At 29.1% G+C, this 12,016-nt stretch overlaps 1 protein-coding gene across 2 annotated transcripts in view; it reads right to left on the reverse strand.

Moving 5' to 3' along the window:
* LOC141447623 (caspase-2-like) overlaps window positions 1-11,407 on the reverse strand; it is a 59,507-nt gene extending 48,100 nt beyond the window's left edge. Inside the window, exons 1-3 of one of the 2 annotated variants that reach the window (XM_074115364.1) lie at window positions 11,196-11,407; window positions 10,940-11,103; window positions 9,419-9,558 (exon numbers count right to left, since the gene is read on the reverse strand). In XM_074115364.1, the coding sequence (XP_073971465.1) occupies window positions 9,419-9,558; window positions 10,940-11,074 (275 nt within the window). In that variant the 5' untranslated portion in view covers window positions 11,075-11,103; window positions 11,196-11,407. The remainder of the gene's footprint in view (window positions 1-9,418; window positions 9,559-10,939; window positions 11,104-11,195) is intronic. The other variant, XM_074115363.1, reaches the window with a different exon arrangement.
* Window positions 11,408-12,016: the final 609 nt, after the last annotated feature.

Below are 12,016 nucleotides of genomic sequence, written 5' to 3' on the forward strand. Positions count from 1 at the left end.
TGCACGATCGATTTTTACTAACATTTACACGATCATATACAATAGTTGGCTCCATATGCAGGTAAAATATAAACAAAATCAATCGAGTATTTTTCGAGAAATTTGAAGTTAAATTTTCACTTCATAGAACAGAAACAAACTTTAACCCTAAATATCTCGTTTACACGATAGATTTTTACTAAAATTAACACAATTATAGTGAATAGTAGTCTTCATATACTGGTAAAATATAAACAAAATCTATCGAGTAGTTTTCGAGAAATTTGAAGTTAAAGTTTTTACTGTGTAAAACGGCACCAATCTTTAACCCTAAATATCTCGTTTTCTGCTAGACAGATTATTACTAAAATTTACACAATTATATACAATAGTAGTCTACATATGCAGGTAAAATATAAACAATATCTATCAAGTAGTTTTCGAGATATTTGGAGTTAAAGTTTTCACTTTATAGAATAGAAACGAAGTTTACCCCTAAATATCGCGTTTTCTGTTTAACAGATTTTTACTAAAATTTAAACAATTATAGACCATAGTAGTCTCCATATGCAGGAAAAATATAAACAAAACCTATGGAGTAGTTTTCAAGATATTTAAATTTAAAGCTTTCACTTTAAAGAACAGAATCAAACTTTACCCCTATATATCTCGTTTTCTGCTCGAAAGTCTTTTACTAAAAGTTACACAATTATAGAGAGTAGTAGTATCCATACGCAGGTAAAATATAAACAAAATCTATCAAGTAGTTTTAGAGATATTTGAAGTTAAAGTTTTCACCTTATAGAACAGAAACAAATTTAAACCCTAAATATCTTGTTTTCTGCACAACAGATTTTTACTACAATTTACACAATTATAGACAATAGTAGTCTGCATATGCAGGCAAAATATAAACAATATCTATGGAGTAGTTTTCGAGATATTTGAAGTTAAAGTTTTCACTTTATAGAATAGAACCAAACTTTAACCCTAAATATCTCGTTTTCTGCTAGATAGATTATTACTAAAATTTACACATTTATATACAATACCAGTCTACATATGCAGATAAAATATAAACAAAATCTATCGAGTAGTTTTCGAGATATTTGGAGTTAAATTTTTCTCTTTATAGAACAGAAACCAACTTTACTCCTAAATATCTCGTTTCTTGCTCGATATATTTTTACTAAAATTTACATGATTATAGACAATAGTAGTCTCCATTTGCCGGTAAAATATAAACAAAATCTATCGAGTAGTTCTCGAGATATTTGAAGTTAAAATTTTCACTTTATAGAACAGAAACAAACTTTAGTCCTAAATAAATCGTTTCTTCCTCGACAGATTTTTACAATTTATAGACAATTATAGACAATTTCAAATTTACACAATTATAGACAATAGTAGTCTCCATATGCAGGTAAAATATAAACAAAATCTATCGAGTAGTTTTTGAGATATTTGAAGTTAAAGTTTTTACTGCGTAAAACGGAACTAAATTTTAACCCTAAATGTCTCAATTTCTGCACGACAGATTTTTACTAAAATTTACACGATCATAGACAATAGTTGGCTCCATATGCAGGTAAAATATAAACAAAAAACAATCGAGTATTTTTCGAGAAATTTGAAGTTAAATTTTCACTTCATAGAACAGAAACCAACTTTAACCCTAAATATCTCGTTTTCTGCTAGACAGATTATTACTAAAATTTACACAATTATATACAATAGTAGTCTACATATGCAGGTAAAATATAAACAATATCTATCAAGTAGTTTTCGAGATATTTGGAGTTAAAGTTTTCACTTTATAGAATAGAAACGAAGTTTACCCCTAAATATCGCGTTTTCTGTTTAATAGATTTTTACTAAAATTTAAACAATTATAGACAATAGTAGTCTCCATATGCAGGAAAAATATAAACAAAACCTATGGAGTAGTTTTCGAGATATTTAAATTTAAAGCTTTCACTTTAAAGAACAAAATCAAACTTTACCCCTATATATCTCGTTTTCTGCTCGAAAGACTTTTACTAAAAGTTACACAATTATAGAGAGTAGTAGTATCCATACGCAGGTAAAATATAAACAAAATCTATCGAGTAGTTTTAGAGATATTTGAAGTTAAAGTTTTCACCTTATAGAACAGAAACAAACTTAAACCCTAAATGCCTTGTTTTCTGCACGATAGATTTTTACTAAGATTTACACAATTATAGACAATAGTAGTCTCTGTACACAGGTAAAATATAAACAAAATCTATCGAGTAGTTTTCAAGATATTTCAAGTTAAACTTTTAACTGTTTAAAACCGAACCAAACTTTAACCCTAAATATTTCATATTCTACTAGAAAGATTTTTACTAAAATTAACACAATTATAGTCAATAGTAGTCTTCATATACTGGTAAAATATAAACAAAATCTATCGAGTAGTTTTCGAGAAATTTGACTGATAAAATATCAACAAAATCTATCGAGTAGTTTTCGAGAAATTTGAAGTTAAAGTTTTCACTTCATAGAACAGAAACAAACTTAAACCCTAAATATCTCGTTTTCTACTAGATAGATTTTTACTAAAATTTACACATTTATAGACAATAGTAGTCTCCAATGGTGGTAAAATATAAACAAAATCTATCGAGTAGTTTTCGAGATATTTGAAGTGTAAATTTTCACTTTATAGAACAGAAACAAATTTAAACCCTAGATATCTTGTTTTCTGCACGACAGATTTTTACTACAATTTACACAATTATAGACAATAGTAGTCTGCATATGCAGGCAAAATATAAACAATATCTATGGAGTAGTTTTCGAGATATTTGAAGTTAAAGTTTTCACTTTATAGAACAGAAACAAATTTAAACCCTAAATATCTCGTTTTCTGCTAGATATATTTTTACTAAAATTTACACAATTATATACAATAGTAGTCTCCATTTGCAGGTAAAATATAAACAAAATCTATAGAGTAGTTTTCGAGATATTTAAAGTTAAAGCTTTCACTTTAAAGTACAAAAACAAACTTTACCCCTATACATCGCGTTTCTTGCTCAATATATTTTTAATAATATTTACACGATTATAGACAATAGTAGTCTCCATTTGCCTGTAAAATATAAACAAAATCTATCGAGTAGTTCTCGAGATATTTGAAGTTAAAATTTTCACTTTATAGAACAGAAACAAACTTTACCCCTATACATCTCGTTTCTTTCTCGACAGATTTTTACTAAAATTTACAAAATTATAGACAATAGTAGTCTCCATATGCAGGTAAAATATAAACAAAATCAATCGAGTATTTTTCGAGAAATTTGAAGTTAAATTTTCACTTCATAGAACAGAAACAAACTTTAACCCTAAATATCTCGTTTTCTACTAGATAGATTTTTACTACAATTTACACAATTATAGACAATAGTAGTCTCCATATGCATGCAAAATATAAACAAAATCAATCGAGTATTTTTCGAGAAATTTGAAGTTAAATTTTTCACTTCATAGAACAGAAACAAACTTTAACCCTAAATATCTCGTTTTCTGCAAGACAGATTTTTACTACAATTTACACAATTATAGACAATAGTAGTCTGCATACGCATGTAAAATATAAACAAAATCAATCGAGTATTTTTCGAGAAATTTGAAGTTAAATTTTTCACTTCATAGAACAGAAACAAACTTTAACCCTAAATATCTTGTTTTCTGCACGACAGATTTTTCCTAAAATTTACTCAATCATAGACAATAGTCGTCTCCATATGCATGTAAAATATAAACAAAATCAATCGAGTATTTTTCAAGAAATTTGAAGTTAAATTTTTCACTTCATAGAACAGAAACAAACTTTAACCCTAAATATCTCGTTTTCTACTAGATAGATTTTTACTAAAATTTACACAATTATAGACAATAGTAGTCTCCATTTGCCGGTAAAATATAAACAAAATCTATCGAGTAGTTCTCGAGATATTTGAAGTTAAAATTTTCACTTTATAGAACAGAAACAAACTTTAGTCCTAAATAAATCGTTTCTTCCTCGACAGATTTTTACAATTTATAGACAATTATAGACAATTTCAAATTTACACAATTATAGACAATAGTAGTCTCCATATGCAGGTAAAATATAAACAAAATCTATCGAGTAGTTTTTGAGATATTTGAAGTTAAAGTTTTTACTGCGTAAAACGGAACTAAATTTTAACCCTAAATGTCTCAATTTCTGCACGACAGATTTTTACTAAAATTTACACGATCATAGACAATAGTTGGCTCCATATGCAGCTAAAATATAAACAAAAAACAATCGAGTATTTTTCGAGAAATTTGAAGTTAAATTTTCACTTCATAGAACAGAAACAAACTTTAACCCTAAATATCTCGTTTTCTGCTAGACAGATTATTACTAAAATTTACACAATTATATACAATAGTAGTCTACATATGCAGGTAAAATATAAACAATATCTATCAAGTAGTTTTCGAGATATTTGGAGTTAAAGTTTTCACTTTATAGAATAGAAACGAAGTTTACCCCTAAATATCGCGTTTTCTGTTTAATAGATTTTTACTAAAATTTAAACAATTATAGACAATAGTAGTCTCCATATGCAGGAAAAATATAAACAAAACCTATGGAGTAGTTTTCGAGATATTTAAATTTAAAGCTTTCACTTTAAAGAACAAAATCAAACTTTACCCCTATATATCTCGTTTTCTGCTCGAAAGACTTTTACTAAAAGTTACACAATTATAGAGAGTAGTAGTATCCATACGCAGGTAAAATATAAACAAAATCTATCGAGTAGTTTTAGAGATATTTGAAGTTAAAGTTTTCACCTTATAGAACAGAAACAAACTTAAACCCTAAATGCCTTGTTTTCTGCACGATAGATTTTTACTAAGATTAACACAATTATAGACAATAGTAGTCTCTGTATACAGGTAAAATATAAACAAAATCTATCGAGTAGTTTTCAAGATATTTCAAGTTAAACTTTTAACTGTTTAAAACCGAACCAAACTTTAACCCTAAATATTTCATATTCTACTAGAAAGATTTTTACTAAAATTAACACAATTATAGTCAATAGTAGTCTTCATATACTGGTAAAATATAAACAAAATCTATCGAGTAGTTTTCGAGAAATTTGACTGGTAAAATATCAACAAAATCTATCGAGTAGTTTTCGAGAAATTTGAAGTTAAAGTTTTCACTTCATAGAACAGAAACAAACTTAAACCCTAAATATCTCGTTTTCTACTAGATAGATTTTTACTAAAATTTACACATTTATAGACAATAGTAGTCTCCATATGGTGGTAAAATATAAACAAAATCTATCGAGTAATTTTCGAGATATTTGAAGTGTAAATTTTCACTTTATAGAACAGAAACAAATTTAAACCCTAAATATCTTGTTTTCTGCACGACAGATTTTTACTACAATTTACACAATTATAGACAATAGTAGTCTGCATATGCAGGCAAAATATAAACAATATCTATGGAGTAGTTTTCGAGATATTTGAAGTTAAAGTTTTCACTTTATAGAATAAAACCAAACTTTAACCCTAAATATCTCGTTTTCTGCTAGATAGATTATTACTAAAATTTTCACATTTATATACAATACTAGTCTACATATGCAGGTAAAATATAAACAAAATCTATCGAGTAGTTTTCGAGATATTTGGAGTTAAATTTTTCTCTTTATAGAACAGAAACCAACTTTACTCCTAAATATCTCGTTTCTTGCTCGATATATTTTTACTAAAATTTACATGATTATAGACAATAGTAGTCTCCATTTGCCGGTAAAATATAAACAAAATCTATCATGTAGTTCTCGAGATATTTGAATTTAAACTTTTCACTTTATAGAACAGAAACAAATTTAAACCCTAAATATCTCGTTTTCTGCTAGATATATTTTTACTAAAATTTACACAATTATATACAATAGTAGTCTCCATTTGCAGGTAAAATATAAACAAAATCTATAGAGTAGTTTTCGAGATATTTAAAGTTAAAGCTTTCACTTTAAAGTACAAAAACAAACTTTACCCCTATACATCGCGTTTCTTGCTCAATATATTTTTAATAATATTTACACGATTATAGACAATAGTAGTCTCCATTTGCCTGTAAAATATAAACAAAATCTACCGAGTAGTTCTCGAGATATTTGAAGTTAAAATTTTCACTTTATAGAACAGAAACAAACTTTACCCCTATACATCTCGTTTCTTTCTCGACAGATTTTTACTAAAATTTACAAAATTATAGACAATAGTAGTCTCCATATGCAGGTAAAATATAAACAAAATCAATCGAGTATTTTTCGAGAAATTTGAAGTTAAATTTTTCACTTCATAGAACAGAAACAAACTTTAACCCTAAATATCTCGTTTTCTGCAAGACAGATTTTTACTACAATTTACACAATTATAGACAATAGTAGTCTGCATACGCATGTAAAATATAAACAAAATCAATCGAGTATTTTTCGAGAAATTTGAAGTTAAATTTTTCACTTCATAGAACAGAAACAAACTTTAACCCTAAATATCTTGTTTTCTGCACGACAGATTTTTCCTAAAATTTACTCAATCATAGACAATAGTCGTCTCCATATGCATGTAAAATATAAACAAAATCAATCGAGTATTTTTCGAGAAATTTGAAGTTAAATTTTTCACTTCATAGAACAGAAACAAACTTTAACCCTAAATATCTCGTTTTCTACTAGATAGATTTTTACTAAAATTTACACAATTATAGACAATAGTAGTCTCCATATGGTGGTAAAATATAAACAAAATCTATCGAGTAGTTTTCGAGATATTTGAAGTGTAAATTTTCACTTTATAGAACAGAAACAAATTTAAACCCTAAATATCTTGTTTTCTGCACGACAGATTTTTACTACAATTTACACAATTATAGACAATAGTAGTCTGCATATGCAGGTAAAATATAAACAAAATCTATAGAGTAGTTTTCGAGATATTTAAAGTTAAAGCTTTCACTTTAAAGTACAAAAACAAACTTTACCCCTATACATCTCGTTTCTTGCTCAATATATTTTTAATAATATTTACACGATTATAGACAATAGTAGTCTCCATTTGCCTGTAAAATATAAACAAAATCTATCGAGTAGTTCTCGAGATATTTGAAGTTAAAATTTTCACTTTATAGAACAGAAACAAACTTTACCCCTATACATCTCGTTTCTTTCTCGACAGATTTTTACTAAAATTTACAAAATTATAGACAATAGTAGTCTCCATATGCAGGTAAAATATAAACAAAATCAATCGAGTATTTTTCGAGAAATTTGAAGTTAAATTTTTCACTTCATAGAACAGAAACAAACTAGAACCCTAAATATCTCGTTTTCTGCAAGACAGATTTTTACTACAATTTACACAATTATAGACAATAGTAGTCTGCATACGCATGTAAAATATAAACAAAATCAATCGAGTATTTTTCGAGAAATTTGAAGTTAAATTTTTCACTTCATAGAACAGAAACAAACTTTAACCCTAAATATCTTGTTTTCTGCACGACAGATTTTTCCTAAAATTTACTCAATCATAGACAATAGTCGTCTCCATATGCATGTAAAATATAAACAAAATCAATCGAGTATTTTTCGAGAAATTTGAAGTTAAATTTTTCACTTCATAGAACAGAAACAAACTTTAACCCTAAATATCTCGTTTTCTACTAGATAGATTTTTACTAAAATTTACACAATTATAGACAATAGTAGTCTCCATATGGTGGTAAAATATAAACAAAATCTATCGAGTAGTTTTCGAGATATTTGAAGTGTAAATTTTCACTTTATAGAACAGAAACAAATTTAAACCCTAAATATCTTGTTTTCTGCACGACAGATTTTTACTACAATTTACACAATTATAGACAATAGTAGTCTGCATATGCAGGCAAAATATAAACAATATCTATGGAGTAGTTTTCGAGATATTTGAAGTTAAAGTTTTCACTTTATAGAATAGAACCAAACTTTAACCCTAAATATCTCGTTTTCTGCTAGATAGATTATTACTAAAATTTACACATTTATATACAATACTAGTCTACATATGCAGGTAAAATATAAACAAAATCTATCGAGTAGTTTTCGAGATATTTGTAGTTAAATTTTTCTCTTTATAGAACAGAAACCAACTTTACTCCTAAATATCTCGTTTCTTGCTCGATATATTTTTACTAAAATTTACACGATTATAGACAATAGTAGTCTCCATTTGCCGGTAAAATATAAACAAAATCTATCGAGTAGTTCTCGAGATATTTGAAGTTAAAATTTTCACTTTATAGAACAGAAACAAACTTTAGTCCTAAATATCTCGTTTCTTTCTCGACAGATTTTTACAATTTATAGACAATTATAGACAATTTTAAATTTACACAATTATAGACAATAGTAGTCTCCATATGCAGGTAAAATATAAACAAAATCTATCGAGTAGTTTTTGAGATATTTGAAGTTAAAGTTTTTACTGCGTAAAACGGAACTAAATTTTAACCCTAAATGTCTCATTTTCTGCACGACAGATTTTTACTAAAATTTACACGATCATAGACAATAGTTGGCTCCATATGCAGGTAAAATATAAACAAAATCAATCGAGTATTTTTCGAGAAATTTGAAGTTAAATTTTCACTTCATAGAACAGAAACAAACTTTAACCCTAAATATCTCGTTTTCTGCTTGATAGATTTTTACTAAAATTTACACAATTATAGACAATAGTAGTCTCTGTAAACAGGTAAAATATAAACAAAATCTATCGGGTATTTTTCGAGATATTAGAAGTAGGTAAGATATTATCTGGCGTTAACCCTCGCATGAATTATCTTGTCCAAATTTTCAAAAATATTTGGCAAGAACTTGGTAAGTACAGTAAGGCGTTGTAATTTATGAGAGAACCTAGTCATTTACAATTTAGGGCAAATGCTTATGGCGGAATAGTCTTAAAAATGTGTTGGAAGGAATAAAAAAAACTCTAAGGGAACATAAGCATTAATTATCCAGGCAGAAATATCGGTCAAAAAACGAGTTGAGTAGGTAAGTTAGTTCCCCCCAACAAAGACAGGAGTATGTACCTAACAGAATTTCGATCCCGAAAACGAACTAAAAAAATGTTCATAACTGGAGGAAGAAATTCAGCATATATCAGGATTATAGATATGCCAGGAATGAAAAGCAGGAAAAGAACCTTACCGGAGAGATGAGAAAATGATAGTTCGTTGCATTAAACAAATGCATGTTCATGACGATGTTAATAACGGGTATTTTAATAATTTCAGATTAACAATTATCTGTAATTTAAAACAGAAACAAAACTTCGAAAGAGAAAAATGTAAGTAAATAAAAAGTACCTATTAGATTTCAACCTTAGAGCAAGATCTCTGTTGCCAGATTCATGTAATGCGTCGGTCAGTCTTTTAAAAGCTTCAGGCCCTCGTTTCGGTATCATTTCGTACAAGCACTTCAGCTTATCTACTATTCCTTCATAACTCTAAATTAATTTATCAGGAAAAAAAATTGTATTTAGTAATGTACAAATTCCAAGTACAACACAATAATGCGATTTGAACAATCTCAATTAGTAATTCATCTCTAACGCTCAGAGTACTCAACTGAAAATAGGTACATTATGAAAGGTGTTCACGATCAGACATACTTTTTTCTTATGAGGATTTGCCTTCTGGTGCAGGAGTTAGCGCGATTTATACCACTATGTTCGGTCTTGGAGAGATGTATTTATTCCTATTGTTTTTGGCCCGTTTGGCCTCCGGCTTAGATTCAATGTAAAATTTCAAGACCTATTGCCGCCCATTATGGTGGAGAAGTCTGCCGTGACCAAGTGGCTTTTTGGGTGATGGGTTGGAGAACCGAGGTATGAAGGTAAATTTTCATGCTTCTTCTGCAGCGGACTAGAACACGGCTGATCACCAGTTGGGATCTAGCCTGAAGGCCTAGAGACATAGAGACCAAAAACATAAGGGAACCGAAACTGCCCGCCACGACCGAACACACTTGGAGTGACTGTTCGTGTATGGAGCCAGTGGCTCATTTTGGAGCGGAAACCCCTTGTCTTCTCACAGGTACTGGAAATACCACAACCTAAAAAAAAAGTAGCCTTTAGTGTAACTTTATCTAGATGCGCTTTCCAAGTGAGTCTGGAGACTAGGATGACGCCCAGATACTTAACCTCACACGACACAACCATAGTTTGGTTAGAAATTCAAATCCTAGTAAAAGAGACCAGAGTAGAAGGGTTCAGAGCAAGATCTACCCTTCTACACCTATTTTCTATTATATTGAGTGCTTCCTCCATTAGCTCAGCAATGATTGTCTCGTGCCTGCCCCTGACCACCACAGAAATATCTTCATAGCCCAGTACCGGAAAACCACATAAACAGTATGTAACACCTATTTAACACTGTGTATAACACACCATATTTTCGTCGTATCTTCAATTTAGATAGTCAGAACAGAATAAAACTAAATATTAGGTGCGATAATGTTGTGCATTAGGTGTGTGTGTGTGTGTGAAGAGAGGGAGAAAACAAAATTTGACTGAATTACAACCAATGGTCTTGACACCAAGTTTCTTCAAAAGAGGACAGAAATTTCCTCCGTAATCTGTACTTGCTAGATGAATAAAAACATGTGAAGCAATCTGTAAAATTTCTGAAATTGAAAAATGATGATGAAAGGGAGAGAAGCAAATCCAACATAAATAAATTGAGCGATAAGGAAGACACATGCAAATATAAGCAATTGATCGTAACCAAGTAATTTCAACCAGAAACAAATTGTTTCTTTAAAAAATGTCTAAACATTAAAATTGAGAATGTTAAAACACCTAAACTTTAAATAAGTAATAATTATACCTTTATTTTATTGACCATAAAACTGTTGAATACTCTTTTTTCTATGAGTAAATTGACAAAATGTTCAAAATTATTTGTAGCGCTTACAAGATATGGCATATTTATCAAAATTCTACCCTTATCTTCTTCATCCATATTTGTTTAGGTCCAAAACTGTCTTTGATCTAAAACACGTAATCAAAGTTATTTTAATAGTTCAAAGGAGGAAGTTGTGAGTTTAAAAATTACTAATGCTATTGGAAGGTTATCAACTGACCTTTAGAACTTGAATCCAAAAAAATGAATTCCTTTCTTGCTACACAAGTTTTCTAAACTGACTAAAGAAATTTAATTCATTTCCAAAGACAACTTCACCAAATAATAAAGTCCAAATGAGAAGGGACTTCGTTAGATTTGAACTCACAATTGATTGAAACTTAAAACTGTCACAGAGAAGAGGTAATACAAAGTAGCGCTCCTGTAGCAGAACCATTAACTAAATACTCTCAGAGCAGTCTGGTGGCATCAATACGCAAGTGTATCATTATCAAAGATTTTTCTAATTTAAGTTTTCACCGGGATAACCGGTCCATTAAGTAAAATAAAGTGGTTTTTACAAGTTAGACTACATTTAAACACCGTAACTCAAATGAAAAATTGCCGAAAGTTCAAATTTGATATTTCGCATAGAAGTCAGCTAGTCAGCAGGTGACGTGACAAATCAAATGCGAGTGCACTAGATTTTTCGGTTTCTCTTAAGATTAAGTTAACCTTGGTGTACTTAATAGTAAAAGTAGTATTGAAACTTTTCATAGGGAAATTCGATTAATGGCGAAGAAATGGCTGAATTGATCTCTGTAATGTCGTTTCAATGAAATGTATGAACATATCACCTATTAAGTATCTCCTTAACAAAAACTTACAGTTTAAAATGTTAAGTATAAGGGTTGATTAAACGCCAAAAGGTACACAAATCAGCAAGTATCCATCATTTCATTTACACTTCATTGACATTATTTAAGTAATTTTACTGCATTAACTTTTCCTTCACATTTTTAGAATTTATTAGATGTCACAGACCCTTATGCTGGCCATTTT

This window comes from Rhodnius prolixus, unplaced genomic scaffold (assembly GCF_049639745.1).
Source record: "Rhodnius prolixus isolate KJV_2025 unplaced genomic scaffold, Rpr scaffold_7, whole genome shotgun sequence".
NCBI lineage: Eukaryota > Metazoa > Arthropoda > Insecta > Hemiptera > Reduviidae > Rhodnius > Rhodnius prolixus.